Genomic DNA, 17,267 nt, shown 5'->3' with positions numbered 1-17,267 from the left:
TTGTATTCAAGGGGTTGGAATACTGTAAGAGAACATAATAAATTGCGATTAAAGCAATAAATTCCTTCTTCTTTAGTTAATATGAAAAATAGATGTTTTATTTTATTATATTATTATTGTTATTTTTTTATGAGCAAGAGTCGACTTTTAGTGATGATACTTTGCAAGTATCATCACAGGAGGCTTGAAATGGATTGTGAAAAAAAGCCTTGTTGTAGGGTTTGCAGCCAGGTAGATGATACAATAACTATACAAGATTAATAAAAAATAGCCAAAAAAAAGCTTTAGTCCACCCACGGTATTTCTTGCATAACTTGGAATAAAATGTCCTCTCTTTAGATTTCACTTTTCCTAAAGGTACATAATTAGACGACGATACAGAAAAGGCAAGAGAACTCCTATGAAGTAAAAGAACCACTGCTACATAAACAAGCAGCAAGAACCCTGGAAGAAAACCCTTACCCAGAAACTATAATTTTTCACAGAACTAAACTTCAATAGACAATTTCTTTTTAAAACATTTGGAAACCGTCCAGCAGAATCACAACTTGTTCCAAACACGTTACAGAGGGCACATACGATAAAAATAAAAATCCAAGAACTTGACATAAAAATTACATGGCAAATCTCAGTGATTCTTCATGTCAACTTCATGAGCTGTGGATTCCTAGATATTCCCTCAAATTATGCAGTGAATTAGTAGAGTAATCTTCAGCTGTTATCCTAAGAATATTCGCAAACGTCTTCATCGGCATCTGCGACCTATTTAGAATAACCATTTCAAGTAGGTTGTAGACATCGATTCACTTTTGGAGAACTAAACTCTCCTGCTACCTTTCCATTTATCATAATAAGAGATAAGAGGCAGTCTCAATTTATAATCCAGTCAAATATTCATTTATTCCAACGCAAAACACATCTTAAGTAATACTTTTTTGATTATTTGTTAGCAGGAAAAAAAGAGAAAAGAAAAATCTTAATCCATCTTGATACCAAGATTGCCTTATATTGACATCTCTTCTCACCTGCAGTGCTTAGTATTTTCATCTTTATAATCTTATATTTAAAGAAGAGTTCATCTGGCTTAGAACTAAAGTCACTCTCATCATATTTAAGCTTACGGTTCACTTTTTTATGAAAATATCATGAAAAGCTCGATGAAATTAAGCAACCGCCCTTCATATTAGCGCAGTATTAAATCAAGGGTAATGCAAGCTTTGATAAATAAGTTTATGTCCTAATATGCAACTAATGGCCATTTTATTTATAAATATTGGAATAATTATAAGCTTTCATCATTCATCTTTTCCTCCCCTATACATTTAAAATTTGATTTCTAGGCTATGCTATTACAACAGTTCTAGAATTCCATGTTTATTAATGTCAATACTTATTCGCCAATAGATAACAAAAGATATAGTTAACTTCCACAATAAAAGATAAACTCTATTTACATCAAATTGATTATTATTATTGGCTATTGAAAACACACACTGTTATTTCATTATTAATAATTATTCAAGTTAAATAAATATCCAGTTATTAATAATTAAATTTTATAATCATAATATTAATACATTTATAGTTCGAAAACGAACTCCGGTATATCACACAAAACCACGTTCTCTATCACTGCACAATGAATTATATTTATCGTTACATTTGAAGACTATTATATTAGCTAGTTTATTTTATTGTACGAGCCTTGAAACAAAGATCACGTACTCACCATGTCCAACTGTTTGTTGTAGCTGGTGGCGCTGTGGTTGGCTTCGATCAAGGATCGTCCATTATTGAATACGGCACAAATGAGCAGTCCTAAAGAAAACATGTCACTTAGAGGTGAGCAAGTGGAGGTCGCCTGCACTTCAGGAGCCGTGAAGTCTAAATCAGGTTGACCCATCTTAGGCAGTTTGGAAGTGAATGGCTGGCAAGGCACAGGACTCTGAGTTAAAGCATGTAAAAACAAATTATATTCGATTTTAAGCCGAAGTTGAATGCACATCTTAAAATATTAAGAGTGGAAAACAGGGATCGGAGACGCAAAATAGGAAAGCGAAACTTACATTGTAACAAGAACGATTTGAAAAGTGAGAGGAGGTTATCTGAAATTCAAAAGAAGATCCAAAATCGATTCTCCTTTTACAGTGTGTGTAAACAACAGCAGAAAATAACAAGAATCCAATATTCTTTAGCACATTCATCATGGAAGCTCTGCAAGCTCTTTCTTGTGACATTGACGCTGTGTCGCTAGGCAACGTACTACCCATTCTTCGAAATAACTACAAAGATGGCTTTCCACACATAAATATATAATTTCATGAAAAGCCTTTTTGATGCACGCGTTGGGCTGGTTTAAAAGACGTACAGACCTGAACAATGCGAGCTGTTTCCAAGTCTTTTGTCCCCCCTTTTACTTACCGCGACAACTCAACTCCGAATTAGCAAGAAACCGACGGGAGACCTTTTCCTTATGGACATCAAAGAAATGCTCATATTAGCTTTTCTGCTAGCTGCAGATGCTTTGTTGGAGGCATTGTTCGCTTAAAAGACAAGTGGGAAGCAAAAGCATCAAAAATAAAACTGACGCCTCGAATAACATTAAGCTCCACTTTCGTGTGAAGAAAGAACAGTTGTTGTTCTTTCGTTTTCTTTTCAAGGGTAAAACTCCATGAATTATAAATTTAAATATTTAAACGATGTTGACATCTCTATGGAAAAAAATTTCGGAAATTTGAGATCCTGTAACACAACATTTATTCTCAGTTTAGTGATCCGTGTCTTTTTTAGGTGAGTTCTATGGCTGGTGTTTGGAGGATAAGCTTCCACAAAGAAATGCCACCTCCGTACGAGACTGGTTTAAATATTATTTTTAAAGCCTATATATTGAATCGTAGATAGAATTCGAAGCCTTGTGTTCCCGACTGAAGAGAACGATCGCTCTTCCAAATAGTCTAGAACCATTTAAAGACAATTATTATTATTTTTCCTTTCTTACTATTTCTTTCCTTTTCTTCTTGCTTCTCCTACTCCTCTTCTTTCTTCCTTTCTCATTTTCTTCTTCATTCTTTTATACTTTTTTCTTCTTTATATCTATCTGTCTTACTATAGCTTTGATTATGTTTACTTCATGTTTTTTTAATTTTTTTTTTTTTTTTTTTTTTTTTTTTTTTTAGTTTTCTAGTTCATTCATGAACGATCCATTTCCGAGCGTAACCTTCCACCATCATGTCGGTGGTTCGTCTACGCGCTCGCGCGGAAGTGTGTTATTTCTTATTTTATGGAGAAAAACAAAAGTCATTGGTTTAAATGCTGTTAACGTAGGAGACTTCGAACACTCTTAAAAAAACAGTGCCAGCTGTGATTCTGTCATATGTCTGAATCCTGAAAACTTTCCTAGAATTGTCAAGCGAAGAAAAATGAAAGAAGTAATAGCTGATATTAGTAAATGCTTCACATTCTATTGCTCTGATGAAATTCCAATGTCGAACGAAATTCAGAAAGGAGAAAAATACTTGGATATTGGTTGGAGTAACTACGGGTTAAAGGTAGTCATTTTTCTTTCCGGTTTTCGAGTTAATTTAATATTTTACGTCGGCATACCCGTCTATAATAAGGTCACATAACATTATTTTATTAAACCTCACAGAAATAGAAATTTTTTTTTTCTGACAAGCCTTTCGAAGAAATTTGGTAAACGGAGAATAATCTGAAATCTTTATGTTAAAGAATCATCGATTTGGAAAAATACAGTTTCTGGATTACAGACTTTTAAAGAAAAGCATTACACTTAATGTGGTTTTTCTTATTTTAATCCTTTCTTTAAGTAGCCATTCAATGATGTAAAGAGTTTAATTGTCATTGAACGCTAAGGAGGTTTATGTTCACACTGTCTTAAAATACGTGTCTATCTAGGGAAATTGTGTGGCAAAAGATGATTAGGAACGTTCGTTGAAATTCGAGTCTCTGAGTGAGCAGAGGAAGCCAGGTTTACCCATTTCCGTTTAAATGTTGGTTAAAGCGCAGAATAGTATTTTGTTAACAATTCTCCTGTTATCCCAACTAGACAAAATATTAATGAATTGGGTACTATGATAACCAGAGTATTATTCAAATTCTTGTCTTTTATTTAACTGTTATGCCCATTTCAGTTTCAGCTAATCTAATGCTAGGGACTTGCTTCAGTATTTACTTCAAGTTTTCATTTGAATTCTGATGGTCGTAGAAAACTGCAAATGTAATTTTTTTTATATTGTTGATATCAGCTGAAGCAATTGAATCTGCGTATCTGGGTTTGACTACCACTAGAAGTTCACCATAAAGCACCTCTTCGTATATTAAGAGAAAGTAACCAAGATAATTAGCCATCCATCCATCCATCCATCCATCCATCCATCCATCCATCCATCCATCCATCCATCCATCCATCCATCCATCCATCCCTCCCCCCACACAAACACGTTTTCTTATTGCGTGTTCTTCGGCTGGTTTTGCCATTTTTCAGCCAGAGTAAAAAGTTGCCACAAATGTATCAAACCAGTGAACCTAGTTTCAGAATTCACTGGATTTTCATCATTGGACTGAAGTTCAATCCAGTGATGACGAAATAGGTCGAAATTAGAACGGGTTTTTCACTTTTAGATGTTATCCAAGCCTCTTCTCGCCCTAGTGTCAAAGTGAACCACAATTAAGAGCAAAATCAACCAATGTTGATTACACTTTTGGATTGTATTTTTGGATTATATTTTTATCCTTTTTGCTTACTTCAATTAAATTGTACAACTGGTTAAAGTCATATTTTATTTGGTAAGACAAGAAACATTGTGAGTTGATACATCTCAGAGAGATAATTTGGTGCCTCAATCTACTTTGCTGATTTCTTAAGTCGGTATATTTTTTCAAATTTTTTTTCACTTTTGGATTATATTTTTATCCTTTTTGCTTACTTCAATTAAATTGTACAACTGGTTAAAGTCATATTTTATTTGGTAAGACAAGAAACATTGTGAGTTGATACATCTCAGAGAGATAATTTGGTGCCTCAATCTACTTTGCTGATTTCTTAAGTCGGTATATTTTTTCAAATTTTTTTTCACTTTTGGATTATATTTTTATCCTTTTTGCTTACTTCAATTAAATTGTACAACTGGTTAAAGTCATATTTTATTTGGTAAGACAAGAAACATTGTGAGTTGATACATCTCAGAGAGATAATTTGGTGCCTCAATCTACTTTGCTGATTTCTTAAGTCGGTATATTTTTCAAATTTTTTTTCACTTTTGGATTATATTTTTATCCTTTTTGCTTACTTCAATTAAATTGTACAACTGGTTAAAGTCATATTTTATTTGGTAAGACAAGAAACATTGTGAGTTGATACATCTCAGAGAGATAATTTGGTGCCTCAAACTACTTTGCTGATTTCTTAAGTCGGTATATTTTTTCAAATTTCTTGATTAATAACCATTTTAAAGCAATCACTCAGTTGAAACATAATTAAAAAATATTAAATAATCCTTAAAATTAAAAATGAAAAATAAATCGAAGAAAAAAGAAAACTAGCAAATATTAACGCATTTGGAGCCATCTCAGCTCAGTCTGTTTCAAAGAAGCCTTTAGTTTGAAAGACCTGGATTGGATTCCTGTATAAGAATAGAACTCTTATAAGGGCGTTTCAATGGATGGTAAGTTAGCCGGTCTCATACCGACGAGAAAGATTTTTTCTTCAATAAATTAGTTTTTCATCCGGCCAAACAGGCTAATTAGCCAGAAGAACACACGCAATTTAGGCAGAAAAATATGATTTACCATAATCCTAAAATTATGGTTATTACGAAACCGGATCTGGGTAGGTCTTGGGCCTTAAGGGCTTGCAAGTACCACAGATTATTATTATTAGTAGTAACACAATTTATTAACACAGCTTGGAAATGCGAACTGCATTTAACCTCTTTAAGAGCCAAAACTATATAAAGTAAGTGATGTCGAAATAAGTAATGAAATATTAGAATATCATTTATACCTACCATTAAATCTGATTCGTTGCATTTCTCGGCAAATTCTAAACCTGCCAACTTCCAAGTGCCTCTTTTATTAATAATCACAGATTGAGGACACAGATTCCTGTGGATTAGTTTACAAGAGTAGTGAAGAAACGTCAGCGCTTCTGTGATCTGCAAATGGAAAACTAACGATTGACTAACATTACTCAATGTTATTAAGACATGTTTATTCTGAGATTGATATCCTAATCTTATAGACATAAACTTTCATCTAATTTTGTAAAACAGTCTCTGAGTACATGAATCCCTAATTTATATTAATCCTTATTCTAATCGCTTATTAGATGAGCATTTTGTTATTCAGATTGCAAATTTCCCAACTTTCATCAAGACCACATCACAACGCTTTTGCTCTAGCACAGCATCCAATAGCGAACTAAAGTGTGTTGTCATGGTAACCAACTGATTATTGTATCCATCTATGCATGTTTATAGTCAGTTATTAGATATAGTGATTAGTAACGGTCTGGTAATCAAGTGGATAATCTGGTTTGCGCGACTATGTATCAAGTGGAAAGAAATATTCCTTACGTTCGATTCATTTTGGCATTTCCTGATAAGTAATAACAGACAAAAATGAAACTGAGCGAGATAAAGTCCAGATCTGTATACACGCAACCAAGCATAAACTGCTGCGCAGAGAGAGAGAATTTGGGGCCGGCCTCTGAACTACAACTTAATATCTACTATATATATATATATATATATATAGATCAAAATTAAAGAATCCGTGTTTAAGACCTTGTGGAGCGCCATACGTTGGCCCAAATGAGACAAAGGAATACTGTGGACATCATGCTGCGGAAGCCATATCTGGTGGGGGGGGGGAGATAGTTCGACAATTCGCCATCGCCATCATGAGGCGTTGTAAACACCAAATGCATGGAATTTGCATATCTCGCAACTCAGGTTCCAAGAGGATTTAAAGAGATGGACAAGGGTATTATTTCTCCCTTCATTCCGGTTGTTAATACCATCCATAGTGATGACACTAACCTTGCTCGTGAAGCCTGTACTACCTTAACAATTACAATGCTGTTGCGGCTGCCGTTGTGGAGTAGGCGATGAATAACACCGTTAGTTCTTGCAGTGCACGTGCTGTATCAAGGCACATGAATCTACCTTACACAACTGTCTGGAAACCTCTACGGAAGATTCTGCATTTCTACTCATTTATTAGTCATAATTGGAATTATGACTAATAAATGGCTCGTGATATAACGTGTGATATAAAGCGAAAGTGCACAACAATATTTAGCTTACGTTTAAGGATGATCGCCCTTGAGGATGTTCGTTAATACTATGTTGGTGTGGGATTGCACGACAGCAATATTCATACTCACATTTTCTAAGCCTTTTTTTTTCAGCTGGCTCCCAAGTTAGTCACTCTTTGGCATGTAAACCCTGGTTTTAAACCTGCAACTGCAGACAAATGAACGTAGAACCTACATTATTACAGACAATAATATATACTGTTAGGATTAGGAGCAGTTGTCTGCTATACTCTTCTTCCTAGATGTCTTTAGACCACTAATTGATTCGGATGATGCTGTGAGTGATGTCAAAGAGCAGAGAATGGCTGTCATGGATCTTCAAAAGAGTTAAGACTAAAATGCCCTTGTCTACTCTCTTTGGTAATAAAAGGAGTTATCGATTTTTTAGGTTTTAGATGAATTTCATCAGCCAATGGGGGAGCACCCTCCCTGCTTAGTCACGGTCCGAAGTGACTTGAAAACTTTTTATTATTTATGTACACAGCAGGGTTTGCAAAATATGGGCGATTATGTAACCATTTCCTCACCAACGTTTAGTGGATAGGAACCAAATAAAATATAGTATTCAAGTTACCAAAATTCGATGAAAATTATTTGGATATCTTTTTATAGAACTAATAAGATTTATGGTAAGAAACCTAACTTAGAGAGGAGATGAATCAAAAGTAAGAACTACTGTTCAAGATGTAGTGAGGTATATTTTAAAATTTATTCTTCGGCACATAAATGTACACATCCTGATACTGGATATTGCATTCATATACCAGAAACGGACAGCGCATCTAGCCTGAGGAATCTGAATGACTTTTTGGTGCCCGTATGTTTTGAAACGGAGATGTTCAAGGGCTTCTTTGGTTAAATCACTGTTGCGACACCACGCACATTTGTATGTTTGTCATTCAGACGGTTTGCAGCATTCTTTCTGTATCATTGACTACTGAAGTGCGTGTTGGTAGAAGCCATATATCTGGCATATTTGTAGAATGGAGTTTGTAAAAAAAAAAGGATGCATGTAGTGCTGCAACAGGAAAGCTGTTGACGATATATCAAGATATAAAAGTACAGCGCAGTACGTTTGATGTGGGATAACACAGAGGTCGAGGAAAAATGTAAGGATACGAAAGTCTTTTAAATTTCTTATTATATGTTTAAATTTCCAATTATACTTACGGTCAGTATTAGTTAGTATTGTCAAGAGACTTTTGGATAAAGTTTTCAAGCTATCATAGTTGCATCGAGGTGGTTCTATCTGCAGTGCTACTTAGTATTACGGGTAAGGTGTCCACCAACAAAGGTGTATTTGAGATGTGCAGATTAGCTCACGGATATTACTTAAGAAGCGACTAACAGAGCTAGCTGTGAGTGGATTGTATACTCTACGGAACAGCAAGAAGATGGATATCTCACAGGCAAATATCAACATTATCTTCAATACGTTCTTCTTATGGGATATTTAAGATCACGGAGATCCACGTTAACTTGTTTTACCCTCTAAAATTTCACTCTTTATGTAAGAATGAGTTTCCATCTATCTTAGTTTAATGCAACAGTGGCGCGTACAAAGCACCACGTTATTACCTTTTCCTTAAACTCTGCACATTGCGCAATCTTTGATTCGCATTTTGTCTGCGAAATAGCCAGAACACGAGGTAGAAAAATGGGGAGAAGTTAGATGGCTACATTTTTAAGGATGAAATTTGATACTGCTCTTAAGGATAGAAACCAGAGAGATAAACTAAATAACATAATACTTTTTTATTAATAATAATAAAGAAAACACTAACAACATAACGGTTCTATAATTATACATCTCGTTATCTATCAAAAATTAGACTCATTTACAAATGAACATAATTAATATAGACATTTTATATATTTACAAAATATTATTTGATTGGAAATAAAAAATAACTTTAAAATCTAATATATTTAGAGTTAAGGATTCGTATTTTTGGTAACAAGATAAAATAACATTCTGATTACTTGATGAATATTATCACATATATCCCTTTCTTAATGGTAATCCCGTAGTGATTAATAGCCCTAGGAATGAATATAACTTCGTATGTATTTTATGACTCAAAACATTAAAAAAATACAATGAATAACTTGGTTATCCAATTTAAAATAAATTAAATGTCTTGAAGTGTTTCTGTACCTCGGTCATCCGTAGTGGACACACCCACCCACACACACTACTAATTAAGGATAGAAATCAGGGTATATGTTTTTGGTATATTTTTTATGTCGCAAAAGTTATGTAGACACTCTTTGGTAGGAAATACGTAGCTTCGAATACAGTCAAAAAGTTCGTATTTAGGCAGTTTGAGCTAAAACCTTAGGAAACTCTTGAGTGTACAATGATGATGTTCATTCAAGCATTATAATGAAATGAGGAGAAGACGCAGAAAGAAAATAATGGATAACACACGAACAAAACATTAGTTCATGTTATAGCATCATGGGATACATTATATATGAACTAAAAGACACATACAGTGTTATGAAATATTCATTCCCGAATTGTCTTTGTCAATGGTAATGTTCAAGCGAGGTGAGCAGAGTATCTGGAATACATGATTATCCGTTAGCTTACAGTGTCATCCAGTCAGAGAGAGAGAGAGAGAGAGAGGCTACATTAATCATGTGTGCATATAAATAACAAACGTGACTAATGTGGTGTGTCTCCGCGTTTGAAAGCCCTCGGGTTTGTCGATCTGCTCAGTTTATTTGTACAAGACAATGTGCAATGTTGTGTGCAGTTTAAAAAGAGCCTTTTTACTGAAATAATTTACTAGAATAATGTCATTGAACGACAACATAAATAGAAAACAATACCGCAAGCTCTAACATTCCATGGTTTATGAGTATCATCATCATTCATGTACACTACGTTGCAAAAATTGTGTAGACACCTACATAAATTTTTTTGTCCTTCACAAATCGTAATTTGTGATTTCTTCGAATTGAAATATAGCTGATTATCCAGAAAATAAATCAACATTGAGACATATTGTGCGTCTAATGCCTAAGCATATCCACATGGAAGGTTTTTTTTTCATGGCAAAAGGTAGAAACCTAACAAACAATTCACCGTGGAAATATCCTTATTTACATGGAAAATAACAATTATAATTCAAGATGGCTCTAATAGATATTAGCGGCTGTTGGAAAATTTATTTATTTTTGTCGATTTTTAACTTTTGTTAAGCAACCTCTTGAGGTTGCTGAACAAAAAAAATTCCTTACCAAAACTCTTAGAGAAGGAAAAACGAAACGCAACGAAATTGTCCTTTTAAAGAGTCCGATATTTGCAAATGCAAATCCAGTCAAACGTAATGAATCTCTTCATCATAATGTGTATACTGACTGAATTTATATAGAAATTGCAACACTATAAATACGTTACGATACGAGTAAATAAAGATTTACCTGCAGCAGGCCGTACTTAATCTCTATATCTAGAAATGCGTACTCTCGTACTGATTGAGGGAGGTTTTGTGGCAGTCTATCTTCAAGATATCTCATCACGTTAGCTAAACTAGCTAGCACTGGCTCTGTAGCAAAGGCGAGAGTTTCGCTGGAAGGAAAAAAAAACAAATCTACTTGTATGTGTTGCAAATTGCATCAGAAAAAGAAAATAAGTCCCGTTTCTGTTGATCGAATGACAGTTCCAATCAACACAACACCCACCTAACCACTACCGAATATAATCTTACCTGGATTCTTCGATAGGATGATAAAGAGTCAGCATTTTGGGGTGTTTGAATCGATCCAATTGTCGGACGCTAAACCTTAAAATCTCCGTGATAGTCTCCTTCCGTTTAGGTTTATGTAATTTTTCTGCTAGCCTCTTGTCGAAGAAGAAAACAGACGCTTCCTGTAAGTATAAAAATGTACTCTGTTTACTTAAATATTGATTAATAAAATGTTTCCGATGCAGTGTAAGAATAAATTAAAGATGCTTTTCATCCGATGTTTCCCTTATGCTATAATTCGAATATTTCATCACACAAGTTGAATTGATTTGCTTTAAGTATTATAATTTTTTTTAATATTTTATTTCAAACATCTTCTGGCAATGACAACGAGAATACAACAATTTATTTATTATTATTTTTTCCCTCATCTTGTTTAAAAGATTGACGTTATCATTGTCTTTGCTATTAATCTGGGCATCATGGCTATTTGTTCCACACACTATGGAATCCGTTGACTGTATGTAGGGTATGGGAGATTGCAAACGAATGATTGTCTTTGCTAACTATAATAAGTAAAGATAATTACTATAAAAACTGTCATTTTCTGTGTGATAACAAATTTACTAAAATGATCTTGCTAGCGAGTTAAAAATACGTGCGTTGATCGAAGAACATCTGACTGATGCTGATGATCTCTCTGGGGTGAGATTTCATGTCATGAATGAAATGTCAACTTGGGAATTTCTTAAGCTGAGTGCTACCCACTTAACACGTCAAAAATGACTGGATCGCTAATGAGCCACCAATGTAATCTTTAAAATATCATTTAGGACACTAAAAATTCCCACCAAACTTCTTTAGCTAAGATTGCATTAGGGAACGTAAGAATTTTTTTTTCTCTGTCTAAAGAAAAGAAGAACGCTGTAAAATGAATCTGTAAGAAGAGAACAGCCTCCAGCTGTACGTGGTAATAAGATGACATTCACAATCTCTTTATGATTCGCCTGTCGTAAAATTATTCATTTCAGATAAACAGTTATTTCAATGTCCACCATTAAAATAACTGCTTTTTGATCCCTAATATGCACCTTGTCGCTAATCGCTTTAATATCTACTATGTTATAAAATCTCAAATACTTGAACTTCCGGCTATCCTCACCAAAATATCATTTCCAGCATTTAAAGAATAAAAATTCTAACAATTATTGGGATAAATGTTTAGCCATGATCCAAAGTAACGGTTACTGCAATGTTAGTGAACAAAAAAGGCTTTTAGACTGACATTTTAAAAGATTATTTAAGAACTTTAAAATCAATTAACTTGTAAGAATAAAATAAGGAATTAAAAGCAAGCAGTGGCTCAGTATCAGATAAACAATCTGCCGAATAATGAAAAAGATTTTCTTGTTTTAAAAAAACTATATTATTGTTTTTTTTTAAAACAATAATATAGTTTGGTATAATGGGTATAATTTTTAAAAATTTAAACACTGCTTTGTTTCTGTATTATAAAGTGAATTTACTTGGTATCATCAAACGGATATGACGTTTCTTCCGTATTATTTCCATGACAACGGAAGGTTGTGTTTGCGTCTACAAGGTGGCATATCAGTAGCTCACATTGTTACTGGTTTCAAAGGGTATTCGTTCCAATCCAATATTAGTATGCGAATTGTTTTTAAGAATAAAATAAGCAAGGTAATAAAATGATTAAGAAAAAATAAGCAATCTTTCACCTATATATTTTACTTATTCTAATTATGAGTAGAAATTATAAAATAATGTTTTGAAATGTTTAAGTTAAGGGATATTACATCCCATATCGTTTCTTAGCCGAATAAGAAACTCAAAGCGTTTCATGCCGAATATAGTAGAAACTACATAAAGTTCGGCGATTCCAAGCGTATGCAAATACCTGGATACTGCAGCAACTGACCCTTAAGGTAGTGCAAGCTGAGGCAACTCGTGTCGAAGGTGGAGCAAGCTCCGATCAGTATTCTTGATATTTACCCATAATGTGAACTTAGCTCCTAGGAGCTGTATTTCTGTTCTACATTATGAGAGAAGGTCACTACCCAGACCGGTTTCAACCTTTATTGAGGTCTCATCAGTGAGTAGGTAGACCTAGTTAATATCAAGTTTGTAGCGAACAGAACTTACAACCCTTCTATGGGATGTAATATCCCTTAACTTAAACAAGTCATATGTCGCCGAATTGAAGCCTTTGGCTCTTCATATATCTAATGTTTTAAAATATTTTTAACATTTGAAGTTTTGTAGAAAAAAATATGTAAATCAAAGTTACAATTTATCTACAGCAATTTACGTTTCCATATTTCATTGGAAGCATGTTTGGTATTAGCGCTGATGCTTAGTAGTTTTCTCCTCCACGAAAAGCAACAAAACTCTCCCCGCAATTTGTAGAAAGCTGTTAAGATTTTCTTTCAATGTTCTCCTTCAGATTGTACATGAATCTCCATGGATACCGCCCCCCCCTTCAGATAATGCCCATCCAGTAATGTTTCCATCAGTATGTGGGGCTGGATCTTCACCAAAAAATATTTCCATGGAGCAAATTTAGGTTTTTATGTTACCATAATGAAAAGCAATTTTTGCTAAGTGTATCTTGTCAGTAACTATAGCAACACCTCTCATTTCTTTGCGAGAACATGAAACCTACTTTTAAATCGAGCAAGCAGAAAACAGTAGTTTCAATGCTTCAGTTTTTTTGTATCATTTTTGACTAAGAAAACCATCATAACTACGACTGGTTTTTAAAAGGATACCCAGATGCTGAGAAACGACCTTTGTTCTTTAATGGCCATCTCTTCGCAATGTATGCAGATTGTGATTTTCATTTAAATATCTATTTTTATCTTTAAGCATATGCATTACATTACGATAAAATCTTACGCTGCTCTCTGTATATTGAGAAAAAATATTTGAATGCATGCAGGAAAGTTTGATACATTATTTTTTAATTTTTTTTTTCTGTTATTTAAGCAAAGGATAACAATTTAAAGAATTTAGATTATTAAAATTAAGGATTGTAAACTACTATAATTATTTAAATTGTTATGAGATGGATGACTGGGTGATTATATACCAACTTCAAAAGATTAATTGTAAAATATACCTTCAATATATTTTATAGCCAACTGTATAGTAATGGTATTATTATTATTATTATTATCAAAATTAGACTAGAATTTCAGTTAGCGACACTGGTTGAGAGGAAAGCATGGCATAAATAAACAATAGGACATTAGATACTTATGTTAATTTACTTTCAAGGATCCTGAAGGATTTGTGAATACTTCAGTTTTTCAATTTGGGGTTACTGTTCTTTTAATTCGTCCATATCTTTAATTATATTAATACAGCTTAATTATTAAAAAACCTGTTGATATAAAATAGGGTTTTATATATTCGATAAATTTACTGCTGGATCTTAAATCACCCCGATATACAGGTTGGTTCAAACATCCACGTACAAACTTTGAGGGGAGGTAGAGAACATCAAAATCAACCATATTCAATAGGAAAGCATGACCGGAATCATCACCCGAAAGTGATAGGTGGCGCTGTTCGCCAAGGCTCCAGGTGGGCAATTGGGGCTTCCTCATTCCAGCTTTCAACGTCGTACGAAGAACATGCTTCGTTTTACGAACTCTGAGATGGTAGACGTGCACCTCGTTTACCATATTATGTATCCAACTACTATTGAACTGTTCAGTTACGCCTAATAAAGTTTTTTACACTACTTACTACCTTGTGTTATTTCTGTATCTTTGTGTCCCTGTTAGTGCCTTCCGGTGTTTCTGGTCATGCTTTCCTATGCGAATATGGTTGATTTTGATGTTCTCTACCTCCCTCAAAGTTTGCACGTGGAATTTTGAACCTTGTTTAGATTAGATTTTAGAGTTAAACATAGTTTTATATAAGACTGCGTTAAGACAAACGACAAAGATAAAAACTAAGCTTACATAGACGTCTCTGAAACATCAATGGGATTAAGTTTCTTCTGTTTTCTTGGTGCATACTAAAATTCATTTTTATTGACTTTCATGTTTTGATTCAGAGAGAGAGAGAGAGAGAGAGAGAGAGAGAGAGAGAGAGAGAGAGAGAGAGAGAGAGAGAGAGAGAGAAAGAGAGATGGATGAGTGAATGGATTAGACTTCTGTGCGAAAGTGCAATATATTTTGCCAGGTGGTCATCTGAAAATGTTTGTCTCAGTCACAGGTCCTGGAGGAATCTCTTAATCCCATGGGTTTAGCAACAGCGCCATCTCTTACTGGTCAGCGATCAATCACAAAACCAGAAAAAAAAATTCCACGTGCTTTAAGCGCTGTTCGTTTGAGTTGGGTAGCGGTTGCTTTAACTGTATTAAACTTAATTCTGTGTGTTACACGAAAAAGGAAAAATTATGGTAATCATTAGGATTAAATATCAGTAGGATCAATCTATAATTAGCGCAGAATTCCAGTTCATATGTTGCTAAAATTATCTACAGTATTATCTTAAAAGAAACTAACCTTTCTGCGGAGGTCATAGATCATGTGTATTTATAGATGGTGAAACACGACTCTAGGTGTATCCTCATTAAATTTAATGAAATGCACCGTAAGAATATTTTCTTCTGCGCATTTTAATGAGAACACCTTCATTAATATAATGAGAAAGAAAGAGATAATTATTTCTGAAATCAATTAGCGAGTCGGTGCGCCGAAAATTAGCAAAGAAAACAAACGAAATAACAATAAGTGAAGATGAATTATTTCTTTATAATTGCAGGAGCAGATAGACAGCAGCACATTTCTCATTAAGAGCATCAATGTTCTTAATGCGAAATGACAAATTGATCCTCTTGTCTCTAAAAACAAATTGCAATATGTAATGGAAATCGCTTAAAAGGTTTCGTACGTAACAGGGAACGTATAACGATACTGATATCCTTCAATTAAATTGCCGACAGGTTACAATAGCTTCGTTAGATAACTATAAGCTACTTTTCTAAAATAAAATACTCATGCGAAAGAATATTAATAGCTGTAGTGGACCAGAAGTAATACGTTTTTAGCGAATGATTATCTCCAATGTAAGTTACGCATTGTTTGGATCATAATCACATGTATATTAATGAACAAAGTTTGTGAAAGCAGAGAGATAATAAAATCAGAAAATTCATTGGTTAAACCATAACATTATTAACAATATTTCTTTCCTAGAGTTATTTTGTATAGAGATGAGCTGTGGAGGATATACATATGCTGATGCATAGCAAAATGGAATATCAGAAGTTTGCTAGACGCATCTGCACATTCTTGTTTCCAGCATGTCAATATCAGAGAATGCAGAGATCCAGGAGTTGCTATGTTCTTAGCATTCTTTGGTTTGGTTATTCTCACGGCTGAAACACAAGAAAGCGGAAATTTCAGTTTCCACAGTACCAACATTTCTGACATACATAATTATTTATTAAAAGACTGCTTGTTTCCTGGTTCAGGACTTCGTTATCCTGTGGAAAAGACAAAGAGCAGATCACTAATTGGGTTGTTTAAGTGAATTACGTTGCATCAATTAGGCCGTTTTACATAAACCTGTCACATACTTTTCGTGAGAACTGTTAATTAAGGTAAATGCGCGCACTAGCCTTTCATATTTAGTGGAAAACTGCTTCGCAGAAGACAGAATTGACCGTTGGCATTTTCTATTGTCCAACTCGAGGCAATTTATAGAAGTAGAATGATGAAATCTAACATCGATCGATCTAGCTCTACATCAACTAGTTTTTCACATTCTTCACATGAAGGTGATGATAACTAAAGAAAATACTTTAAATATTCTAATATTAATTGATTGTTATGATAACCGTAAGGACTCTAACTGACGTGAGAAAGGAATTTGCCTTGTCTAGTCTTCGTAACTTGTTAAGCTCAGCCTGTCGTACCCAAATTATATAAACTTAAGTAATCCTTATAATAAGACGGTTACTACTAGCTCCAAAGGCAAGAGTGTGTGTGTCAGATATTCTTTTTCTTACAACCAAACTCGAATTTTGAACAATGTAAACTTGTGGAATTTATCACCTAGATACATAAAGCAAGACAGATATACCTCTTTATACTTTCTTTCTTTGAATCCCTTTTATCGATCTATTTTATAGAATCGGTGATGTTTCATGAGTGAATATCGCTGTTTCTAGCAGCATTCTCGTTATCCTGGCTAAA

General features: G+C 34.0%; 1 protein-coding gene across 1 annotated transcript in view; it reads right to left on the bottom strand.

The window, feature by feature from the left end:
• Positions 1–17,267, bottom strand: part of LOC150101087 (SCY1-like protein 2) — a 61,318-nt gene that overhangs the window by 32,746 nt on the left and 11,305 nt on the right. Inside the window, exons 2-5 of the mRNA XM_090402161.1 lie at positions 11,056–11,216; positions 10,769–10,916; positions 6,027–6,173; positions 1,730–1,945 (exon numbers count right to left, since the gene is read on the bottom strand). Coding sequence (XP_090258287.1) covers positions 1,730–1,945; positions 6,027–6,173; positions 10,769–10,916; positions 11,056–11,216 — 672 coding nt within the window. The remainder of the gene's footprint in view (positions 1–1,729; positions 1,946–6,026; positions 6,174–10,768; positions 10,917–11,055; positions 11,217–17,267) is intronic.

This window comes from Typopeltis vanoorti, chromosome 12 (genome assembly GCF_054136105.1).
Source record: "Typopeltis vanoorti isolate ZY-2024b chromosome 12, IOZ_Tvanoo_1.0, whole genome shotgun sequence".
In the NCBI taxonomy this organism is placed as follows: Eukaryota; Metazoa; Arthropoda; class Arachnida; order Uropygi; family Thelyphonidae; genus Typopeltis; species Typopeltis vanoorti.
Note: the sequence above shows the minus strand (reverse complement) of the source record. Positions and strands in the feature narration are given on the sequence as shown.